Below are 25,443 nucleotides of genomic sequence, written 5' to 3'. Positions count from 1 at the left end.
TCTCAGTAATGTGAAAATCTCTGTAAACTAAATACAGATTTTACCTATAAATCAAGAGTGAAAGATAAATTGAGAGGCCGCGCACAAGCAGATTAAGGTCTCGGATAGCCGAGATCTCAATCAGCGCATGCGCCCTTGCAGCCATTTTTAGCCATTTTCCTGAAAACCATGGTGTCCACTGCCCAGAGATCAATGGCACCTCCATCACATCACCACAATACCCCCTCCTCCCAGACCCGGGCCCACAGCATTGCCAACTTGTGCCACTGCCAATGTCCTTCAGCTGCGACACTGCCTCCTGTGACCCCACTCCACAGTCACCGCATCCCCCAGTGAGCTATATCCGGATTATAAGACGCACTTCCATTTTCAACCCCAATTTTTGGTAGAAAAAAAAGTGCGTCTTATAATCCGAAAAATACGGTGATTGACATTGCTTTTGCCTGTCTCTATGTTCATTGTATCTAATGCATTATTGTTTGGTAACATCACCACCTGCTGATGATTTTGTGTATTGTTGTTGTTCAGTTCATCTTTCCTTTTGATGGGAGAACATATTAAATGCTCATCTGTATTTTGTTGAACATTAATCCTGTTCGCTAGTATAGATGGTAAGAGAATTATTTGTATCTCCTCATACTGTGTATGGCAGAATATCTGTTTTGTGTAATGGTCAGTCATGAATTCTTAAATACTGTTGTGGTATCATCCTATAGCTTTATCTTTCCTGTCATATCTACCATGAATAAAGAAGAGGTTAGAGCTGAACAGCTTCATTCTTAAAGAGAATACAGGGGGTTTAGCTATGTCTCACTACACACCGTGCTAAAGTGTGTGAGGACAGTATAGTAAAATGTATTAATAGAACAAGCTTAGACTATGTGCACACTAGAAAATGGATTTTTCTTAAGAAAACTCCGCAGCCTGTGGCAGAATACCCCACCCGCGGCAAAAAACGCGGTAATAACGCACCCGCGGTATTGCCGCGGGTTGGTACATGTGTTTTAATGCATTCAATGCAATAAAGCACATTGGAAAAAAAAAGGCATTTTCTTCTGAGATATATAGTAGATAGATAGATAAATAGATAAATAGACAGATAGAAGAATAGATAGATAGATAGATAGAGGGATAGATATATAGAGGACAGGTCAATCAACAATCAACACGCTGCAGTTCTCCCGAGCGGTAGTGTGTTCACATTACCGACCGTGAGAAATGACCTGTGGTTACCTCTCTGCAGGCTCGTTACGAGGCTGCATTCAGTACAGTGTCAGTCGCGGCTGGATGCAAGCATTGTGGGACCTCGGTGGATTATGCCAGAGCTGTGTGTTTGAGGGATTAATAAAATGGTGAAAGAGGGGGCTTTTTTGTCTTTTATTTAAAATAAAGGATTTCTCGGTGTGTGTTTATTCACTTTATTTACGGGTTATTCATGAAAGCTGTCTCATAGACGCTGCCATGTTTAAGCCTGGACTTAAATGGCAGTGATGCGCTGCCATTTAACTGATTATTACCCTGATTGCCACCACATCACGGCAATCTGGAAGAGCCGGGGACACTCCGGGACTGCCACATAAAGGATGCGACAGTCCCGGGGCAGCTGCGGGCTGATATTCTCGGCTGCGGGAGGGGGGGCATTAACCCTGTCCCTCGCCCTCCCCAGCATGAGAATACAAGGCTGCCGCTGTGTGTTTACCTCGGCTAGACGGTAAAAATACAGCGGAGCCCGCATTTTTTTATTTTTATATGTACATTTGATTTGTATGTGTATTCTATATGTCTGTGTGTGAGTGTGATATATGTGTGTTCTATGTCTGTGTGTGAGTGTGATCTGTGTGTGTTTACTCTCTGCTCCGCTTCCTCTTCCTGTCATAATGACATCACTTCCCTGCAAAACGCAGGCAGTGATGAATATTACCGCAGGTAAACTGCGGCTATACCGAGGGTATACCACACATCATTTGCTACCTGCGGTATACCCGCGGTATTTCGCGATTACATTACAGTGAATGGAGTGAAATACCGCAGGTACCTGCGGAAAAGAAGTGACATGCACATTTTCTCAAGAAATTTTCTCAAGAAAATTCTGCAGAAAGAATGTTCTTGAGAAAAAAACGCAGTGTGCGCACAGCTATTTTTTTTCCCATAGGTTTTGCTGGAAAATGTCTGCAGAAAGGTTACAAACATTTCTCAAGAAATTTCTGCAGCAAAACCGCGGGTAAAAACGCAGTGTGCGCACAAAGCCTTAGAAGATCAGACCATTCAGAGTCCACCATTATTTACGCGGAGCCCATATAAGGATATTGCAGCAGTCTCCTAACGGTCACATCATGTCTCCAAGTCAAGCATCTTCTTTCGAGACAAGATCGAGGGTTGGTTCGTCCAGGACATGATTTGTCAGCAATGCCATCACCCATGCAAAAGCTGAGGCAGCTAAAGCACAAGGTGCCTTTGCTTGCCTTAGCAAGAGATCAAACTGAAACTTCAGTATGTATCCCTGGATGCAGAGAAGGAGCGCCTAGAAGCTGGAAAAGCCTAGAAGCAACATTAGAGAAGCTCACTTTCGAAAAGGAAACAGCAGCTGCCACGGTGGAAGCAGAAGCCTTAGAGACAGCCATCTCTCCTGACAGTGAGTACGACACATGCAGTAGTGTACCCGGTCTAAAGCAAGTCCCTTATGATTCACTGCAGTGTACTTCAGAGTACGTCCACTGAAATTCCAAGCCAGATGACAACTTGGATCCATGGCTGGATACAAGGCATCTTGTTAACAAGGCAAGCCTACCTGATTATTCGGACCACCAGAAAGTTAACTACCATCTCCTTGCTGCTAAAAAGAGAATACCCATCTGAGTGAAACTGGCTACAATTATCCTTCTCCAGAACAGAAGATCAGTAATCTACCCCAACTTGAAGACACACTCTTTGCTTCAGACAGGTACTACACAGGTTGGACTAAACCAGAGACATCTAACAGGTATGGCTGCACAGCACACATGAACTCTGACAACACATCATCAACTGGTTTCAGGGACAATCATGCCACAATCGACTGTCAAGTCTCTTGCTCACCATGAGCTGATCACCAAGGGAGTTGTAAAGTTCAGCGATCATGACGAAAACTACAGAGTGTGGCACGCATCCTTCTAACATGCCATCAGAGACATAGGTTTATCATGTAGTGAAGAACTAGATCTCCAAGTAAAATGGCTTTGAAGTGAGTATGCTGAACACGCTAAGAGAATCAGCCTTATTCTTATACAGAAGACAGGGTGTTCAGATACACGTCATGCTAATGTGTATAAGGGCAGCACTGGTTACAATCTGGGCAACTCGGCATTCATTGCACAGGCATAGCAGCTCATGTGTGCCAGGCTGGCCAAAGGCAATGGCAAGCTGTCGTCGGTGGGAGGTGTATGGTCTGTGTCCTCCCAGCCATGATCCAATGATGCCCATGAGCAGCTTTGAGTGCCACCCTGTTGTGAACACTGTTCCTCCTCCTCCTTCTCATCCTCCAAAACTGTGTCTTGGTTGGATAGTTGCGCACCTGGCCGCTGTTGGTACAGGAAGCCACCTTCTGAGCCATGTGTTGGCGACTGGCCTGATAATCATGTGAATGGTTCCTGTTCCTCTTCCTCCTGTGCCACCACCTTATCTATCATCGAAGTAGGTATAGAAGTGGGATAGTAATGCTGATGTTGGCGTCATCAGTGCTGGCCATGTTTGCGGAGTACTGGAAGTAGCGCAACATGGCACACAGGGCCCTCTCAATGGACGTGAAGTGGTGTTGATCTGCATTGCGACACACCAGTGCATACTGCAGCTGAAACTCCACTATCACCTGTCTCCAGCATATGCAAGGGGAAGATCCATCTTGTGGGTACATTCCATAAGGGATGGTGAGTGGGAAGGCTGAAATGATGCTGCAGCGCAGACAGACGAGCAGCAGCAGGGTGAGAATGCTGAAACATACAGATGTCCCACACTTTCTGCAGCAACTTTGACATCAGAGGGTAATTTTTCAAGAAGATCTGCACTACCAAATTGAGTACATGTGTCAGGCAAGGGATGTGAGTCAAAGCGGCTAGGCCCAGAGCTGCTACGAGATTTTGCCCGTTATCGCACCACCACACCGGGCTTGAATTTCAGCGGAGCAGCACCAACCACTCATCAATCTGTTGTTTGATTCCCATCCAAAGCCCCTGCATGATGTGGGATTTTCCCACAGACAGATGAGTTTCAGAGTAGCCTGCTGTAATTTCCTCGTGGTTGTGCTAAAGTTGGTTGTGTAGGTGTTAACACTAGAACTACTGAGGTAGTCATTTTAACTACTTTGCACCATGTATTTCTATATAGGTGTCACGAGTCCAGTAGTTCTAGTGTTAAGCTGCCCGGATGAGGAGATGGTGGAGGAATTGGAGTAGGAGGCAACACAGACAGAAAAACACCCAGCAATCCTCAGTGGTGGTAAGATATGAGCCAGAACGTCTTCCACCTCATGGCCAGCCACCAATCCATTTACCCAATGGGCAGTTAAGGAGATAATAAGTCCTTGCTCATGTTTACTGGTCCTCGTGTCAGAGGTTATTTGGACCTTACCACTGATGGCATTGCGCAGTGCACATCTGTTTTTGTGCCCAATATGTTTGTGTAGAGCAGGGATGGCCTGCCTGGCTGGAAACGTAGTGGCGGCTGGGAACCCCGTACTATGGGCCAGTGACATCCATAAGTTTTTTAAAAGTGTCCATCTCCAGCAGCCGGAATGGCAGCACTTCAAAGGCCAGGAATTTTAAAAAGCTGTCATTCAGGACCAGCGCTCATGGATGGGTAGGAGGGTACTTTCTCTTTCTCTCTAGTGTTTGAGAGATGGATAGAAAAATACTTCTATGGGATGGTATGAAGATACTTGGTGACACTGCTGGTGGTGGTGGAGCTGTCACATCCTCTCTTTGCAGCGAGCCAGGTGGCCCTGTTGCGCGGGAAAGGGAGGAAAAGGCCGAGACTACAGCAGAAGAGGCAGCAGGAGGAGCCTCAGATCTTCCCTGGTCTTTCAGGTGTGTACTCCACTGCAGCTCGTGGTTTGCATTCAGGTGCCTTGTCGTGCTCAGGTTAAGAACATTTATGCCTTACTTCAGGCTCCGACAGAACAGTGTGCAAACTACCTACAGTATATCTTGCTATCAGCACCTTGGCTGAATGCCATGCCAGGGAGCTACTTTGAGCTGCTTTGGTGTGATCAGTTTCTTGGCACGGTGGGTAGTAGCAGCCAATGTACTGGCTAGGGGGCGACTGCTATGCTTTTGCACCCTGCTCCCTTTTTGCTGTGCAGCTGTGGCAACGTCACTACCTCCTCTTCCTCTGAACTGCGTACGTTATGCAGATGGCCTTCACTCCATGTGGGAGTTCTAAGTTCTAAGACCAAATCATCCCCAGCATCATCTTCCATCCAATCCTCACCCCTGCCCTCCTTGCTGGTCTGCACACTGCAGAAAGCCACTTGTGTTTTGTCATCTTCAGAGATGTGCTGCGGTGGTCTGCTGACCGTGTGCCCTAGACCTCCCATGTACTCATCCTCAAACACAACCAGTGGTTGGGTATCGTGAACTCACTCTCTTTCACTTCTTGGGCAGTGCCAGTGTTGCGGGCGGGGGTCGTTGCCGCTTCTCTCGGGGGCCTGCTCGGATCCGGGTTCGCTGCTGCGGCTCGAGTGGTGACCGGACCCGGGCTCGCACGGCCGCCCATCCTCACAACCTTCGGAAAAGGGGAATATTTACAAGGGAGGTTGTCTGTGATGCCACCCGTGGGTTGCGGTGAAGGATGTTGGCACCGCCGCTGCATGTTGATGGGGCGCCCGGGGCTGATGGTGCAGGGGGCAGCAAGATGGGATTCCTCTCCACGGGTAGGGGAAGTGTAGTCCCGGGGCCCGGGGGTCGAATACGGGAGTGATGGCTGCTGGAGGTGGCGCGCCGGACCGGACCAGTGGACAATGGTGTACTCACAGTTCAATAATTTCACACGAGTACAGTAGTAGACCAAGTTGCCAGTGGCCGGCTGCCTTTGGGGGATGTGCACTCGGGTCCCGCACCCAGGTTGATGAGCAGATAACCCTTCCTCCTGCACTTTGTGTTTCCTTCTCTTTTGGATGACTTTGCATGGAACCGAGAAGTCCACTCCCAGTTCTATTTGTGTTGGGAGCTGTGGCCCGCGAAAGCTGGTCCTTGGAATTTTAGTGGGTTCTTGGCGGACACCCTATCCCCTGCGTTGGGCTTCCGTTTCGCTCTATCTGGGCAGTAAATTGGGACAATGTCAGGAACCTTGTCCCCGGCTGGTTAATTGGAGAGGGGCTTGCAACCTTCCTCGCCCTAGGGTCCAGGCACCTTGCCTGTGCACGGCCTCTGGACCGGATTCCCGCTGTTGGTACCGGCGGGCTACAACCCTGCCCCGGTCTACTTTAGGTCTCCCGTGACCGGATCTCCATCTCCTGTGGCTCTGCTCACCGTCTGCCACCTAGCCAAGTAGTCCCAGGGCCACTACCCCTGACTACACTGCAGTAAGCTCTCCACACTTCAACTGTCACCACTTCAATTTGAACTCTCCACAGATCTGACGTGTTCCCGCCTCTGACACCTCAGGACCCCTAGGTGGGCGTTCTCATCTGCCTGATCCTGCCCACTGGTGTGTCCCTATTATCATGAGGGGGTGACTAGGTTTTATGGCGGTGTGTCATGCCAGAAGCGGGGTTTACACGCTACGATATCGTTAACGTATTATCATCGGGGTCACGGTGTTTGTGACGCATATCCGGCGACGTTAACGACATTGCAGCATGTGACACGTACAAGCAACCTTAGTCGATCGCAAAAGTGGCCAAAATCGTTCGCCACGGAGAGGTCGTCCTCAATCAAAAAATCGTTAATTGCTTATTAGCGATGTTGTTCATTGTTCCTGCGGCAGCACACATCGCTATGTGTGACACTGCAGGAACGATGAACATCTCCTTACCTGCCTCCACCGGCAATGCGGAAGGAAGGAAGTGGGCGGGATCACTGCTCATCTCCGCCCCACCGCTTCTATTGGCCGGCCGCTTAGTGACGCCGCAGTGACGTCGCTATGACGCTGAACGCACCTCCCCCTTGAGGGAGGTATTGTTCGGCGGTCACAGCGACGTCGCTGCACAGGTATGTGCGTGTGACGCTACCGTAGTGATAATGTTCGCTACGGCAGCGATCACACAATATCACACGAACGACGGGGGTGGGTGCTATCGCGCTCGACATCGCTAGCCGATGTCGCAGCGTGTAAACCCCGCTTAAGTGTGGGTTGTGATGGTAACAAGGAGGATGTGAATTATTTGTGACTACCTGGTTTTACCAGGGCGTCACACCAGCTAGATGGCCCACGAAACACCAGTCAGCGGAGTCATTGAAAAGCTGAAGTGACTGCTGCATGACTTGGGGCTTGGCTAACTTGCAAGGGTGTGAGGTGGAAGACAGATGTCCAATGGCCACAGGTGCAAACTCTGCATTCGCTCTCTCTCATTATTCTGGCATTTGGCAAATATAAATAATTTTGGTTCCTAATTGACCTAAAACGGGAAAGGTTTATTCTGATTTCATGTCAGATAGTGAGAAGAACATGTGTATGTGTCTTTTTTAGATAATGTATGTAAACTTCTGGTTTCAATTGTAACTGTGTGAAACAGGAAAGAATCGAGTTCCATTGATCGTCTGATATTGGGCCTATAGTAATTTCCCAATCCTCTTTATTATTGAGGGAATATGATGTAAGGTTTTCTGACAGCAGATATTCTTATATTTCGGAAATGATCCCTGTTATTCTACCTGTTCCAGGTATGCTTGCAAATAACATGGAGGCAGTAGTTCTAGGATCAGCGTTCTTCTTTTGGGTGGACCATGTAGAATAAAAGGTTTTTAAATAAAAATGTATATCCTAGAGTGCTGATATCAAGGTTTATAACTCTGAATTGCACACAGACCGAAACTACCCTCATCTGATATAGGTTACATTCCCACGACCGTGCCGTTTTTGTGGTCCGCAAAAAACAGTCCTGTTTTTCCACATATGCATCCATGTGACAACCACAACGATTCTGTTCTGTATTTGGTCCATGTGCCCACTGGTTTTTTTTTTGCAGACCGCAAAAAAACGGAAGGAGGGTTACATACAGTTAAAAGCTAGAAAGATAGATAGCTGGATAGATAGATAGGATAGATAAGAAAGACATATATAATGTCACACTACCCTGCATTTTGCAATCTTGCACCCTTTAGTGCCTTTCATATGGCACTTTAGGGTGTTTAGCCTTGTTTTTAGCCACAAAATCATTATGTTTTCCTCAAAAATTATGTGGGGTCCCTACTTTTTGTAGCCTGCTAAGGTGAAGCGAACAGCTGTGGTTTGGTATTCTCAGACTAGGGAGGTTCACGGTTATTGGACCCTCCCAAGCCTAGCCTAAAAGTAGCAGGTCGCAGCCGCCCCAGAAGTGGTGAATCCATTAGATGCGCCAATACTGGCGTTTCGCCCCGGCTTATCCCGTTGCCCTGGTGCGGTGGCAAACGGGGTAATATATGGGGTTGATACCAACTGTCTAATGTCAGGTGGCATCAAGGCTTGCCATTACTGATGTCACGGCGTCTATCAGATACCCAACATCACTAACCCAGTCAGTAAAAAAACAAAAATTTTAATTTGAAAAAACAATCCCCAACACATTCCCTCTTTCACCAATTTATTGAAAAGAAAAAACAAATAATCCAGGTGTGCCATAATCCATTTTGGAGGTCCCACGATGATCCATACTCACTGTCCCAGTCAATGAAGAACAGAATGTTCCCCATTGACTGGGAGAGCAGTGCAGTGACCTTCGCTAACATTATTAGGTCAGGCCAGGTCACTGCAGGGCATGACGAGCCATGACATTATGAGGTTAGCTAGGTACATTGATTAACTCCACTGAACTTATGACATCAGCGCTCTTCAAAGAGTTCCATGACTGCCACGTTCTCACGCGAAATATCGCAATGACCGCAATGTCACCGCTAGCCACAGCGCATGATACAGTTAGGTCCAGAAATATTTGGACAGTGACACAATTTTCGCGAGTTGGGCTCTGCATGCCACCACATTGGATTTGAAATGAAACCTCTACAACAGAATTCAAGTGCAGATTGTAACGTTTAATTTGAAGGTTTGAACAAAAATATCTGATAGAAATTGTAGGAATTGTACACATTTCTTTACAAACACTCCACATTTTAGGAGGTCAAAAGTAATTGGACAAATAAACCAAACCCAAACAAAATATTTTTATTTTCAATATTTTGTTGCGAATCCTTTGGAGGCAATCACTGCCTTAAGTCTGGAACCCATGGACATCACCAAACGCTGGGTTTCCTCCTTCTTAATGCTTTGCCAGGCCTTTACAGCCGCAGCCTTCAGGTCTTGCTTGTTTGTGGGTCTTTCCGTCTTAAGTCTGGATTTGAGCAAGTGAAATGCATGCTCAATTGGGTTAAGATCTGGTGATTGACTTGGCCATTGCAGAATGTTCCACTTTTTTGCACTCATGAACTCCTGGGTAGCTTTGGCTGTATGCTTGGGGTCATTGTCCATCTGTACTATGAAGCGCCGTCCGATCAACTTTGCGGCATTTGGCTGAATCTGGGCTGAAAGTATATCCCGGTACACTTCAGAATTCATCCGGCTACTCTTGTCTGCTGTTATGTCATCAATAAACACAAGTGACCCAGTGCCATTGAAAGCCATGCATGCCCATGCCATCACGTTGCCTCCACCATGTTTAACAGAGGATGTGGTGTGCCTTGGATCATGTGCCGTTCCCTTTCTTCTCTAAACTTTTTTCTCCCCATCATTCTGGTACAGGTTGATCTTTGTCTCCTCTGTCCATAGAATACTTTTCCAGAACTGAGCTGGCTTCAAGAGGTGTTTTTCAGCAAATTTAACTCTGGCCTGTCTATTTTTGGAATTGATGAATGGTTTGCATCTAGATGTGAACCCTTTGTATTTACTTTCATGGAGTCTTCTCTTTACTGTTGACTTAGAGACAGATACACCTACTTCACTGAGAGTGTTCTGCACTTCAGTTGATGTTGTGAACGGGTTCTTCTTCACCAAAGAAAGTATGCGGCGATCATCCACCACTGTTGTCATCCTTGGACGCCCAGGCCTTTTTGAGTTCCCAAGCTCACCAGTCAATTCCTTTTTTCTCAGAATGTACCCGACTGTTGATTTTGCTACTCCAAGCATGTCTGCTATCTCTCTGATGGATTTTTTCTTTTTTTTCAGCCTCAGGATGTTCTGCTTCACCTCAATTGAGAGTTCCTTAGACCGCATGTTGTCTGGTCACAGCAACAGCTTCCAAATGCAAAACCACACACCTGTAATCAACCCCAGACCTTTTAACTACTTCATTGATTACAGGTTAACGAGGGAGATGCCTTCAGAGTTAATTGCAGCCCTTAGAGTCCCTTGTCCAATTACTTTTGGTCCCTTGAAAAAGAGGAGGCTATGCATTACAGAGCTATGATTCCTAAACCCTTTCTCCGATTTGGATGTGAAAACTCTCATATTGCAGCTGGGAGTGTGCACTTTCAGCCCATATTATATATATAATTGTATTTCTGAACATGTTTTTGTAAACAGCTAAATTAACAAAACTTGTGTCACTGTCCAAATATTTCTGGACCTAACTGTACTTGATGTGAAAACGCTGATGTCTCAAGTTCAGCGGAGCTCATCAACATAGGTAATGAACTGAGTCTGTGTGTCTTCTGTGCATTTTGTAGACCCATTGAGTTGTATTGGGTCACGGTGCACATTTTGTGGAACAGAATAGGACATGTTCCATAAAAGAGGAACAGCCATACAGACACGTGTGCCATCTGTTCATACACAAAACATATTGAAAACATGGTCTTGCCAGTAGGTCCGCAAAAAAAAAAAAAGGAACTGACCAGGACAAGCGGAACAGTCGGCTGAATGAGCCTTTAAGTTCATAAAGAAAAGATGCCCTGATTTATCATTTTATACAACTATTTACTAAGATTGATATCAGAAGAGTTAACAGATGCTCTAGATATGGAGGGTACATATTCTATGTGGGGTACAATGTTATTCCAAACACCAATCTGCAGTAATGTGCTCACCAGTGCTAACACAAAGCTCCGATGCTTTACCATAGAAATGTGTGAATTTGTGTGAAATTAAAGGTTCTTTATGTGAGGGAGGTTCATGGTTGCTCTTATAGTATTATACTGACCGTATCTCCTCTGCCCGCCTCATCTGTTCTTCTTCCAGCTCTTCCTTCATCTTGTCCATTCTCTCCTGCTGCTCTTTCTCTAGGCGCAGCTGCTCCTCTCGCTCTCTCCTTTTCCTTTCTACCTCCAGTCTTCTCCTGTCTGCTTTCTCTGAGATCTCACGAGCTCTTGAAGACCTCCTCTGACGGACAGAACTGCTGGTTACCTAACGATCAGGAATATATGTATTTAGATTTATTTTCAATAAAAAAATACTCCAAGATTCAATGAACTAATATTACATATATCAGTCATTTTTTGGGCTCCTGGCACATGTGCATTCAGCCAATTGTAAATAAAAAAATCACAATGCTTTTCAAGATTTTTTTCATGCTGTGTTTGATGGCATTCTTTCTGGCATATTTCAGCTTCTACAGAAAAGCCTACTTGCCGCATTTGAAAAAAACATCCATAGGCTTTCTGCAGCTGTTTGTTTGTCTATTGAATGTGTTTTCCAGGAGTAAAGTGGTTGTCCTTTTAAAACTTCTTCAGTGTGTACCATTGCGTTGATCTCACCAATTGGCACATTATGGAATTTTTATCCCTGTAACAATATGGTGCGTCAAATCGGATGCCTGACCGCCACTCCATTTGTTCTCTATGGGGCTGACAGACAGCTGAGCTCTAAGCTCAAATTTTCTAATAGGAAGCTACAAACCTAAAATCCACAATAACCATTTTGTATGATCCAGATTAGCATATAGCTAAATGGTATATGAGCACAAACTCCATAACAAATGGCAAAAAAACAAGAGGACAAGTAGTGTAACATGCAAGTAAATTCTTTCAAAATTTACATATACAAAACTGGACAGAGAAAAAGTGTAAATGCATATGATCTTATAAAAATGGCAAGGAGATATATATATAGATATATATACACACACACACACATATACATACACATATACATGCAGTATTGGGTCAGCAGATGTACAGGTGGTTATGTAAAAGTAGTGAACAGGTATAAATCAGAACCTACATATCTAGCTATTAAGGTGCATGTGCATGTATATTGACTAAATACCCAAAGCAAATTCAGTACAGCGATAATATGAAAGTGGTGGCAATTAAATATGCATCAGTTCATTCATGCCTTATCTGTAAAGTGTCTGTGCAGTTCATAGTCTAAACCACCAACATAGTCAAGAAAGATCACCGAGAGGGTATACCCACACCATCCACCTCACCCACAGCTTCAAGACCCCAAAGGGGCTGACAGAAAATTTGAGGTTAGAGCTCAGCTGTCTAATAGGGAGCTAATAGAGTGCAAGTCGAGTGCGCAGTACCTACCACTTCATTATAACATAGTCCCCCATTTTGCCATGTGGTAAGGGTCTTAGTGGTCGGACGCACACCATCTAACAAGTTATTACTTATCCTTTAGATAGGTGATTACATGTTTCCACCAGATTTATGCAGTCACTTCCTGGGAATCCAACGATCGTGTGACTGCCATTATACAAATCCTCTGGATCTGGTAATAGTGGGGAATCCTTACAGTTGTGGGTAATGCATACTGTCAGGATTGTCCAGCAAAAGTTTAGCTTAATCCCAAAAAACCCATTCCACTTCTGGTAATCTGATGTATGAGCAGCACTTTTTGGTTTTGATGTTACATATTAAATTATTTCACAGAAACACATGGGGGGGGGCGGCACTACTCTTTTTAGGAGGTAAAAAGAGTAAACAATTACTTTCTATAGTACTCATTTGTGCAATTACTGTGAAATTACTTTCTAGGGAGCACACAGGACAACAATAATAATGCTCCTTGCATTATTATTTTTTATGGGGTAAGTTTACCATGTAGAGGGCACAAGTGGGGGCATTATTAATATAAGTGATACCATACTATACTGTGTAATTAATTGGCACTATGAAATATATTAAAATTAGCAACTAAATGTCTTTGTAAAGGCTCATTTACTGTAACATATTCAGGATCTGTGCTGCATCAATCGGAATTACTCAAATTATATCGGTTGATCCTTAGACAAAAATTGTTGTTTTGTCTCACAGTATATTATGTTGTGTTCAGGACACAACCTCTACAACAGCTGTATGCTATATTATACGAACATGCCCCCGGAAGAAGCTATGTGCGAAACGGCATAGGGGTGAGGGCACCACCACTTTAGTTACATCACCTGTACCTCTAATCAGTGTAAGTTCATATAGCACTTGCTAATACATTTATCTTGGATATTGATTTAATAGGCTAAGTATTTGCTTATTAGTGGCCTACACTATTCAAAATTATTTTGTCTAGGCATTAGTTAGTACCTTTATAGGACCCCTCATTAATAGAACCTTGGACTGGACACTTTGTAGTCAATATTTGGTATTTATTTAACCTCATGAAATATTTACACATGCAATCTGTTTTTGTGTATATTATTTATTAAATATTTATTCAATTTATTATCTTTTTTTTATACACTGCGAGAACATCTATTTTGTCTAAATTAATATATTGGTTGTATTTATTTGTATAAAATCTTTGTTATATATTTTTTATTGGATCACATTTCATTATATTTCATCTATGGATTTATTTGGGTATCCTATGAATTATTGTGGCGCCTGGACAAGCCAGGACGTCACAGAACAACACCAACACACCCCACACTCCCGGTCAGGCACACCGAAGTCAGACAAAAACCCTTGTTGCCTTGCTCCAGGGGCTGATGTCCACGCCGGGGGGGTGGGCCAGGCGGTTGGCCCCGCCCACCGGGGAGTTCACGGTCCTGGAGGCAGGAAAAGCAGGCAGATCAGTTTTGAGTAGAGTTGAGAGAGGAGTAAAGTGGCAGTTAAGCAGCCTGAAGTTGGTCCGGGTGTGTGGCCCTGACGGATCGGCAAGGTTGGCAGACGGTGGTGACCGTCTGCAGGAGTGGCCTATTGGAGCTAACCGTAAGGACCGTGGATGGGCGGTGGCCCGGTGGTACCGGACCGGTACACAAAGAGAAGCCAGCACCATCCGGCAGGGGCTTACGGACCCCGGCAAGGCTAGGAGTCCCCGTGAATTTGCCAAATCCGTTAGCGAAGGGAACCTCCTGGGTTTGCCAGCAGCCAAGTCCCGACAGAAGGCAACAGTCCAACCGAGAGAGGGAAACACAGTCACCGCCAAGGCTAAAGTTCCCAGGGCCAGAGCCTGCGGGCAAAAGGGGCTCCTTCAGCACCCATCCAAGCTGGGCTGCGGGTTACCGGTGGGAACCCATTGGAACCGTACACGTTACACAGGTGCAGGGAAAGGCAGTCACCATCAACCTGCCGGGAGGAGAAACACCGCAGCCGTCTGTGGGACCCGTCCATCCAGCCGTTTGTTTTACCGGAGACTCTGTGTACATCATTGGCTGAGTGAGTACCACCGTGCCGTACGGCACAGCGCTGCCCCCGCGACCCTGCACCTCACCAGGCCCCGTAACCCGCCTGCCATCCATCCCTACCCCATCACCGGGCCCCGGGACAACCAACCCCCTACCCACGGAGGGGAAAACTAACATCCAGGCTGCTCCCTGTCATCGCTCCCGGGATCCCCCGTCCAGAGCAGCGGTGGTGTCACCAATCTCACCACAATCGTGGGTGGCGTCACGAACAATCTCAAATCCCCCACAATCAATCCCCACCCTTTTCACTCACGGGCGAGGAACGCCGCTCGAGTCCCCGGGATCCGGCCCACCGCTCGAGCCACCACCGAGCAGCGGCAGCTGCAGCCGCAGCGGCCGGACCCGAGCAGTGCTAGAGCGCAGCGTCCCCGCCTCCGCCCGCGACAACTTGGCATCACGAACAGGATCTTACCGCTCTGCCGTCGGGTAGAGGTGCGCCTTGTGACCGCCGGAGGTGTTCGGACGAAAAATTTGAGAAACCGCCATCTTGGGCGTGAAAAATTCCCGCTCGAGCGTCTCCTCGAGTAGTGGAGGCGCGAAGGCCAAAACCCCGCCCCTGTAGAGGAGCCGGAAAGAGACTAAGGGGGACTGATGGCGTTTGGCCACATGTAGCGCGCGGCTATAAAAGCAGAGACGCCAGGACTCTGCAGCGATACTGGGTTCCTGGAAGACCTCATTGCCAAGATGCACAGTCCGACTACCAACGATGACGCTCCCGCACCCGGCACGGCGACGTGGCTGAGGGACCAGACCGCCCCGCTGAGTAACCGTCTGCAAGCCCACATGCAGCTCCTCCTGGAGGAGTGGGAGACCGACATGGCGGACGTGGTGGCTGCTATGCGGAGACGCGAGGTGGAAGAGGATTTGGAGGAGCGGGTAAGAGACCCACGCCCCTGTATTCCCGAGGGATCGGCCACTGCGGCTGAGGAGCCCGGCCTGCACCCGCTCACCCTGCCTCCCTCCCCGCTACCCGTGTTAGCTGCTGCCGCCCCGCCACAAGGCCCGCTACCTGTCCAACCGGTAGCGATACCCTGCCAACCCGCCCCGGCGGACCAGCCGGCTGCAGACACTCAGGACCCCCCCTGAACCGCTCCTGTGGGAGCCGTTGGGACCGCGGCCCCTTAACGAAAATGTGCCAGAAGTCCCGGCAGTGATTGCGCCCGAGCCCGGGACCGTGGCATGGATGAAGGCCCGAGTGATGGAGTTCCACCAACGCCAGCAAAGTCAGATATACCTCATGATGGAGCAGTGGACCAATGAAGTGGAAACGCTGGTTGCAACTGCCCCAATGTATGGGAGGGGAGTAGATATGACGGAGCCGATGGGTAGCCCACGTCCCCATATCCGACCAGGACCGGCCACTGCGGCTGGGGGGCCCGGCCCTATCTCGGCCATTGTATCGTCCCTACCACTATTCTTAGGGCGCCTCAGCGTTAGCCAACCTGACCTACTGCCCCACGCTACCGCGGAAGAATCTGATGTGCTGGATACTTGGAGCCAGGAGGCTGCGGCAGCTGGCGGCGCCTGACGCAGAGACAAGTGATAGTGACTCCAGCTCCGGTGCTGAGCACACCCCTGAAAGGGAGGAGGCAAGTGAGCGTCTCCGCTACGTGGGAGAACCGGTGGTTTATTACACCCCGCGCAATGGTGGAAACGGATACCGGGCACCCCTTTCACAGCAGGCCTGTCACTGCATGTTCGATATGCTGGTGGTGGAGGATGAGGCCGACACCGAAGAATCGGAGTGATGGCAGCGGAGTCCCGTTGCAATTGTCCCCCGTTGGGACCACCAGTATTGTGTGTTGAAACTACCGTTTAAAAGTTGTAAATGAATGATAAGAATGATTACCGAAGATTCACCTGATCGAAGTCTTGATTTGCACCGGTCGTTGCCGGCAACTGGTCCCCGTTGGGACCCCTTTACCAAATGCGTAGGAACTACTACGGACAAGCCCGAGAACTGGCAGGGCAGCCACGAACTTGTGGTCTGTAAATAAAAATGTGTTTTATGGCTTTACCGTAACCGCCTCCGGAGAGGCTGATTTGGAGGATGGGCCTGGAGGGAAGTGATGGCCCAGGCCCGCCACTACCGCAACCGGTGGCGATCCTCCGGGGGTTTCAGGGGTTCCCCATGGACGTGGGTCCCCTGAAAAGGACAGAACCCGCTCGGGTATCTTGTGCTGGACTGGGGTCAAGGGGTGCTGCCTGTTTGCTTAGGGGCAGCATCAGGGCCAGGTTACTTGGGTGGGAGAGAGCGGAAGCCGTTACCGTTTAGCAACGTTTAAGTAACCATGCCTCCCGATCTGGGAAGATGTTATTATACTTGTAATCTCTGTTTACCATTTATCTTTTTCAGTTTGTGAACATAAAACCGGTGATGGACGGGCAGCCCGCGGACGGTCTGCATTTTACTAAGGGGGAATGTGGCGCCCTGGACAAGCCAGGACGTCACAGAACAACACCAACACACCCCACACTCCCGGTCAGGCACACCGAAGTCAGACAAAAACCCTTGTTGCCTTCCTCCAGGGGCTGATGTCCACGCCGGGGGGGTGGGCCAGGCGGTTGGCCCCGCCCACCGGGGAGTTCACGGTCCTGGAGGCGGGAAAAGCAGGCAGATCAGTTTTGAGTAGAGTTGAGAGAGGAGTAAAGTGGCAGTTAAGCAGCCTGAAGTTGGTCCGGGTGTGTGGCCCGGACAGATCGGCAAGGTTGGCAGACGGTGGTGACCGTCTGCAGGAGTGGCCTATTCGAGCTAACCGTAAGGACCGTGGACGAGCGGTGGCTCGGCGGTAACGGACCGGTACGCAAAGAGAAGCCAGCACCATCCGGTAGGGGCTTACGGACCCCGGCAAGGCTAGGAGTCGCCGTGAATTTGCCAAATCCGTTAGCAAAGGCAACCTCCTGTGTTTCCCAGCAGCCAAGTCCCGACAGAAGGCAACAGTCCAACCGAGAGAGGGAAACACAGTCACCGCCAAGGCTAAAGTTCCCAGGGCCAGAGCCTGCGGGCAAAAGGGGCTCCTTCAGCACCCATCCAAGCTGGGAAGTGGGTTACCGGTGGGAACCCATTGGAACTGTACACGTTACACAGGTGCAGGGAAAGGCAGTCACCATCAACCTGCCGGGAGGAGAAACACCGCAGCCGTCTGTGGGACCCGTCCATCCAGCCGTTTGTTTTACCGGAGACTCTGTGTACATCATTGGCTGAGTGAGTACCACCGTGCCGTACGGCACAGCGCTGCCCCCGCGACCCTGCACCTCACCAGGCCCCGTAACCCGCCTGCCATCCATCCCTACCCCATCACCGGGCCCCGGGACAACCAACCCCCTACCCACGGAGGGGAGAACTAACATCCAGGCTGCTCCCTGTCATCGCTCCCGGGATCCCCCGTCCAGAGCAGCGGTGGTGTCACCAATCTCACCACAACCGTGGGTGGCGTCACGAACAATCTCAAATCCCCCACAATCCATCCCCACCCTTTTCACTCACGGGCGAGGAACGCAGCTCGAGTCCCCGAGATCCGGCCCACCGCTCGAGCCACCACCGAGCAGCGGCAGCCGCAGTGGCCGGACCCGAGCAGTGGGAGAGCGCAGCGTCCCCTCCTCCGCCCGCGACATTATCATTTTATTATACTAAATTATTGCTGTGGACATTTTATTTTATTAGTATCTTATTATATTGGGCGAGTAGTAATAATTCTATGTATTAATGATTTATGTGCTGTAATTTATATGGTGGTTGTCCCCGTGGTGATGTTTTTTCTTGTTTATTTTTAATAATTTATTATGGTATGAATTAAATAACATTTTAATATGATCTAATAAAAATTAGTTTTATTTTTGCATACATCCCATCAGAATTTCCTGAGTTATTTCTTAGGAATGTGTCTAGTATCAACAGCTGTATGATGCCCAGATCTGAGCTGCTACTGGCGACCCTTTTACCGGATCCTACATTGGCCCATTGCTAATTTGCGTAAAGGCCAATTATGCAACTGTGTTAGGCCCCTTTCACACGTCAGTGATTCTGGTACGTTTGTGCTTTCTTTTTATACGTACCAGAATCACTGACACACGCAGACCCATTCTAATCAATGGGTCTGCTCACACATCAGTGATTTTTCATTGAACGTGTCTCCGTGCAGCGTGCACCCTTGGCCGTGATTCTGCACGGAGACATGTCAGTTTTTGTCTAGCATCACTGATGACACACGGACCACACTATGGTGTGATCCGTGTGTGATCAGTGAAACACGTACAAGAAAATCACGGACATATTAAATATTAAAAATGTTCAACTTACCTTGTCTGCGATTCACTGTGCAGCCTCTGCTTTCAGCAGCTCCTGCCTGGCTCATGAATATTCATGAAACCAGGAACTGCCGACCAGGAAGTAGGTGCTGAGAGCGGTGGGCAGACGCTGGAGAGCCAAGGAGTTCAGCACCATGGACAGCAGTAGTGAAGGCAGGTGAGTAATGTCCATATGCAATCACGGATCACGGATTGCACATGGACAACCCACGTGTGCCGTGAATCACGGAACACGGAGGGACTTGTGCGTGTTTTACACGTCAGTGAAAAACATCAGTGTTTTTCACTGACGTGTGAAAGGGGCCTTAGGAACAGGCTGTGACGAGGACATTTACTTTCTTTTCTTTATTTGATAAATGACAACACATTTTAAGGTCGAACCGATCTTTTCATCAGGACACGTGAAACGCTTTGACATTTATCAAATAAGGAAGAGAAAGTGAATGTACTCATCACAGACTCTATTGTTTCATTGTGGTTAAAGTGGAGTAGAGAAATGCAACATTAATGACTTTATTTTTGCACACTCAGCCTTTATGCATATTATATCAACTGCTACTACAGTAAAGATAAACAGATCACTTCACACAGGTCTGTGCTCTCTGGCCATGGACAAGAACTGCGTCAATTTCCTCGCCTTTGGGATCCCAGGCTTGGCTTATGATTAGCTATCTTGGTAAGATGTCACCTCTACATCGTATGCCGCATAGATGATGTCAAGCCAAGCCAGTGAATTAAAGGCTACGATCGGGAACTTGGAAGCTTCACACAACTTTTGTCCACAACCAGAGAGCTCTTAAGGGGTCTTTTTACGCAACAATTTCTCTAACGAGATATCGTTGGGGTCACAGAATTCGTGACGCACATCTGGCGTCGTTAGCCACGTTGTTGCGTGTGACACCTATGAGCGAGTGTTAACGATCAAAAATACCCACCTAATCGTTGATACGCCGTTCATTTTCAAAAAATCGTTGCTGGTGCTGGACGCAGGTTGTTAGTCATTCCTGAGGCAGCACACATCGCTACGTGTGACACCCCAGGAACGACGAACAGCAGCGTTCCTGCGTCCCCCGGCAACGAGGTGGGCGTGTCAATAATGCGGCTGGTCTCTGCCCTTCTGCTTCTATTGGCGGCCGCTGTGTGACATCGCTGTGACAGCGCACTAACCTGCCCCTTAAAAAAGAGGTTGTTCGCTGCCCACAGCGACGTCGCTAGGAAGGTAAGTACGTTTTACGCGTCCTAGCGATAGTGTGTGCCATGGGCAGTGATTTGCCCGTGACGCACAAACGACGGGGGCGGGTGCTTTCACGAGTACGTGGCGTGTAAAGCAGCCTTTACCTAAACAGTGGATCGGGGTTGTGCAAAGCAATTTGCTCATCTCTAGCTGCTACATATCCAATTTTTACTAAAAGGGAATCTGTCACCAGGTTTATGCTCCCCCATCTGAGAGCAGCATAATATTGAGACAGAGACCCTGATTCCAGCGATGCGTCACTTACTGAGCTGTGTGCTGTCATTTTGATAAAATCAATGTTTTCTCTGCTGCAGAGCTAGCAGTTATACAGAGCTCATGAATATGCTGGACTACCTGGCCAAGTAGTCCTCTAATGATAATCTACTGCTGTTTAAACAGTGATTTTTATAAAAACTACACTAAGCAACCTAGTAAGTGACACATGACCGGAATCGGGATTTCTGCCCCTACGTTAGGCTGCTCTCAGATTAGGTGTTAAAAACCTGGTGACAGATTCCCTTTAAGACACACTACGATGCACTAAATTGTGGCATGCTCCAGTGCATGATATCTTACAGACTGGAGTCTCCTCTACAAGCATTGCCTCCAGGAGAGTATACTGTAGCACAGAGGTGCATGGACTACAATGCAGAATCTAATTGCACACTCAAATCGCAGCCTGTATGCGTCTGCACTGAGCAATATTCTAAAAGGCAATATGATTATACTGTAGATTTACAGTCTTCCTTTACGTTACAAACAATTGTTTTACTTTTTTACTGATATTTGTATGTCATACATCTGTAAATCATGTACCTAGCAAGATAACAGAATCTTAGTGGTCAGCATAGCCATGCCAGTAGAGTGAAGACTGATAAATGATATTTCATGCACTTTTGGAAAATCAAAGGTACCTCTGATGTTTCACTGTAGGCATGCTCTTCTTCATTGGATTGACCGGTTACTTCCAGTGTAGCAGTTCCCTGTTTGTCCGCTGCCTGCCCTGGTATCTGGTTGGATGTCTCGTGTGATACGCCTGTGTCTGGCTCAGAATGACTATCACTGGACTGTGTTGGTGTCGGGGTTCTCTCATGAAATTCAATGACAACGTAAGAGTCTACACTTTCTTGTTCTGTATCAATTTCCTCCTCTTCTTGTATTTCTTCAGGTGATTTCTGAGTTTCATGAATGGATACATCCACCTTTACTGTCTCTGAGGATTTCTTTGGAGAAGATATATTGCTTTCGCCTTTTTTATTTTTGGGTGTTCCTGTAAAATTCAAAAAGATAAAAAGGTAATCGAAGACAAAACATGGCAAGATGTGAGATAACCAGGCTGAAAATAGCAGTATGAACACGGATTGGGTAACCTGGCTGCTATATATCTGGTGGTGGACATGCCCTAAACTAGTCAGATTTTGGCCATATACAAACTCTCTTTACTGTCACATTACTCTGTGATCTCCAGGTCGCCTTCTTACAGCGTGTCAGACTTCACTCGAACACATTTTCGACTGCTTACAATTTGTTTCTGGCTTTCAAACAATCTATGGCACATTTGACTCGCCCACCCCAGGGCTATGGGACACCCGGTGCCGGGCCGGACTAGTCCGGGGGTAGTCAGTGGTGGCGGGGCCCGACTCCGTGGCCCTGGTGGGTGTCAGTTAAATATGGCTGGTGACTTGGGGTTTGTGTTCGTGACTAGAGTTGAGCGCGGTTCGAGGTTCTCCAGTTCTAGGCTCGAGTGATTTTGGGGCCTGTTCTAGATCGAACTAGAACTCGAGCTTTTTGCAAAAGCTCGATAGTTCTAGAAACGTTCGAGAACGGTTCTAGCAGCAAAAAAACAGCTAATTCCTAGCTGGCTTTCCGCTGTAATAGTGTAAGTCACTCTGTGACTCACACTATTATGAAATTTCAGTGTATAGTGTGCGGGAACAGCGCCTTCAGATCACTGCTGTTTGTATAATGGCGATCGCCATTTTTTTTTTTCCTCGTCTTCCTTCCCTAAGCGCGCGCGTGTAGTGGGGAGGGCCAGCATGTCAGCCAATCCCAGACACACACACAGCTAAGTGGACTTTTAGCCAGAGAAGCAACGACATGTGTGATAGGATGTCCATGTCACATGTCCCTGCATTATAAAACCGGACATTTTCCTCCAGCACGCCATTATCTGCCTTCTGCGTCCTTGGTGTCAGACATCACTGGCGCAGCTCCGTCCTGAGTCCTATCGCCGATACAGCTGTATGCGCTCCATACACAGCGCTGGACAGCTTAGGGAGAGCACTTTCTATCAGTCCTTTTAAGGGCTCGTACCGGCAGGGTCAGAGCCATAGGTGACAGGTCCTGAAAACAGAGACAGCGTCTGTGTAGCTAAGGTCAGGGATTTCGTCGCTGCATTTCCCCATTAGGAGGGAATAGAAAGGCAGGCTTCCATTCCTCTACCCAGAGCCCCACAACCCTGGCACTGTACCCTCCTGTCCTCTGCACACTCCAACTCATTATAACTAAGCCATTATACTAGCAAACACTGAGTGTACATAGTGTCATCCTAAACGTGGCTATTGGACTTCTGTATAGTCCCACTAGTGCAAAGATATTTGCAGCACGTCTGCCTGCATTGCACACTCAAACTCATTGTTACTAAGCCATTATACTAGCAAACACTCAGTGAACCTAGTGGCATCCTAAACGTGGCTGTTGGACTTCTGTATCGTCCCACTAGTGCAAAGATATTTGCAGCACGTCTGCCTGCATTGCACACTCAAACTCATTGTTACTAAGCCATTATACTAGCAAACACTCAGTGAACCTAGTGGCATCCTAAACGTGGCTGTTGGACTTCTGTATCGTCCCACTAGTGCAAAGATATTTGCAGCACGTCTGCCTGCATTGCACACTCAAACTGATAGTTGCTAAGCCATTATACTAGCAAACACTGAGTGTACCTAGTGTCATCCTAAATGTGGCTATTGGACTTCTGTATAGTCCCAGTAGTGCAAAGATATTTGCAGCACCTCTGCCTGCATTGCACACTCAAACTCATTATAACTAAGCCATTATACTAGCAAACACTGAGTGTACCTAGTGGCATCCTAAACGTGGCTATTGGACTTCTGTATAGTCCCAGTAGTGCACAGATATTTGCAGCACGTCTGCCTGCATTGCACACTCAAACTGATAGTTACTAAGCCATTATACTAGCAAACACTCAGTGAACCTAGTGGCATCCTAAACGTGGCTGTTGGACTTCTGTATCGTCCCACTAGTGCAAAGATATTTGCAGCACGTCTGCCTGCATTGCACACTCAAACTCATTGTTACTAAGCCATTATACTAGCAAACACTCAGTGAACCTAGTGGCATCCTAAACGTGGCTGTTGGACTTCTGTATCGTCCCACTAGTGCAAAGATATTTGCAGCACGTCTGCCTGCATTGCACACTCAAACTCATTGTTACTAAGCCATTATACTAGCAAACACTCAGTGAACCTAGTGGCATCCTAAACGTGGCTGTTGGACTTCTGTATCGTCCCACTAGTGCAAAGATATTTGCAGCACGTCTGCCTGCATTGCACACTCAAACTGATAGTTGCTAAGCCATTATACTAGCAAACACTGAGTGTACCTAGTGTCATCCTAAATGTGGCTATTGGACTTCTGTATAGTCCCAGTAGTGCAAAGATATTTGCAGCACCTCTGCCTGCATTGCACACTCAAACTCATTATAACTAAGCCATTATACTAGCAAACACTGAGTGTACCTAGTGGCATCCTAAACGTGGCTATTGGACTTCTGTATAGTCCCAGTAGTGCACAGATATTTGCAGCACGTCTGCCTGCATTGCACACTCAAACTGATAGTTACTAAGCCATTATACTAGCAAACACTCAGTGAACCTAGTGGCATCCTAAACGTGGCTGTTGGACTTCTGTATCGTCCCACTAGTGCAAAGATATTTGCAGCACGTCTGCCTGCATTGCACACTCAAACTGATAGTTGCTAAGCCATTATACTAGCAAACACTGAGTGTACCTAGTGTCATCCTAAATGTGGCTATTGGACTTCTGTATAGTCCCAGTAGTGCAAAGATATTTGCAGCACCTCTGCCTGCATTGCACACTCAAACTCATTATAACTAAGCCATTATACTAGCAAACACTGAGTGTACCTAGTGGCATCCTAAACGTGGCTATTGGACTTCTGTATAGTCCCAGTAGTGCACAGATATTTGCAGCACGTCTGCCTGCATTGCACACTCAAACTGATAGTTACTAAGCCATTATACTAGCAAACACTCAGTGAACCTAGTGGCATCCTAAACGTGGCTGTTGGACTTCTGTATCGTCCCACTAGTGCAAAGATATTAGCAGCACGTCTGCCTGCATTGCACACTCAAACTGATAGTTACTAAGCCATTATACTAGCAAACACTGAGTGTACCTAGTGGCATCCTAAACGTGGCTATTGGAATTCTGTATAGTCCCAGTAGTGCACAGATATTTGCAGCACGTCTGCCTGCATTGCACACTCAAACTCATTGTTACTAATACATTATAATACCAAAAATTGAGTAAACTTAGTGCATACAAGAAGTGGCTGTTGTACTCCATTAGTGCCCCACTGGTGCCAAGCTATTTCTAGCACCTCTGCATGACACCCTCCTGCTCTGTTTTTAATAAGCTATAATGATAGTCAAAAATACTGCAACTTAGTGGCATACAAAAAATGGCTGTAGGACTCCTTTATTGTGCCACTTGTGCCAAGCAATCTCAAGCACCTCTGCATTCTACTCTCATGCACATTTTGCTATGCTAATTTTATAGCAAACTCAGGGAATTCCTTGCTGCATTTGATCATTAGGAGGGATAGAAAGTGAGGCTTCTTTTACTATTCTGGTACCCACAGAACACGGCCACTGTACCCATCTGTCCACTTTTGCCACGCTATTTAATTTGCCCAAAGAGCTGACTCTTTTTCTGCCATCCTAAAATTGTCTGGAATACTAAGTTAGTGTTCCTTTGCTGCCAAGCAAGGTACAACACATGTGCATTCTACACTCCTTTCCATTTCTGGAATGCAATTATTAACTGCAGGTAGTCCAGCCAATCTGTGACGAAGGTGCAGGCGTGGATATAATGTAGCCTGCATCCAATGATGGTTCTCTCCATGTCTGAC

General features: G+C 47.3%; 1 protein-coding gene across 1 annotated transcript in view; it reads right to left on the bottom strand.

Annotated features, from left to right (window-relative positions):
• Positions 1 to 25,443, bottom strand: part of KIAA2012 (KIAA2012 ortholog) — a 518,638-nt gene that overhangs the window by 5,756 nt on the left and 487,439 nt on the right. Inside the window, exons 22-23 of the mRNA XM_075318976.1 lie at positions 21,182 to 21,537; positions 11,300 to 11,502 (exon numbers count right to left, since the gene is read on the bottom strand). Coding sequence (XP_075175091.1) covers positions 11,300 to 11,502; positions 21,182 to 21,537 — 559 coding nt within the window. The remainder of the gene's footprint in view (positions 1 to 11,299; positions 11,503 to 21,181; positions 21,538 to 25,443) is intronic.

This window comes from Anomaloglossus baeobatrachus, chromosome 7 (genome assembly GCF_048569485.1).
Source record: "Anomaloglossus baeobatrachus isolate aAnoBae1 chromosome 7, aAnoBae1.hap1, whole genome shotgun sequence".
Classification (NCBI taxonomy): Eukaryota; Metazoa; Chordata; class Amphibia; order Anura; family Aromobatidae; genus Anomaloglossus; species Anomaloglossus baeobatrachus.
The sequence above is the reverse complement of the archived record's forward strand: the minus strand, read 5'-3'. Positions and strand labels throughout refer to the sequence as shown.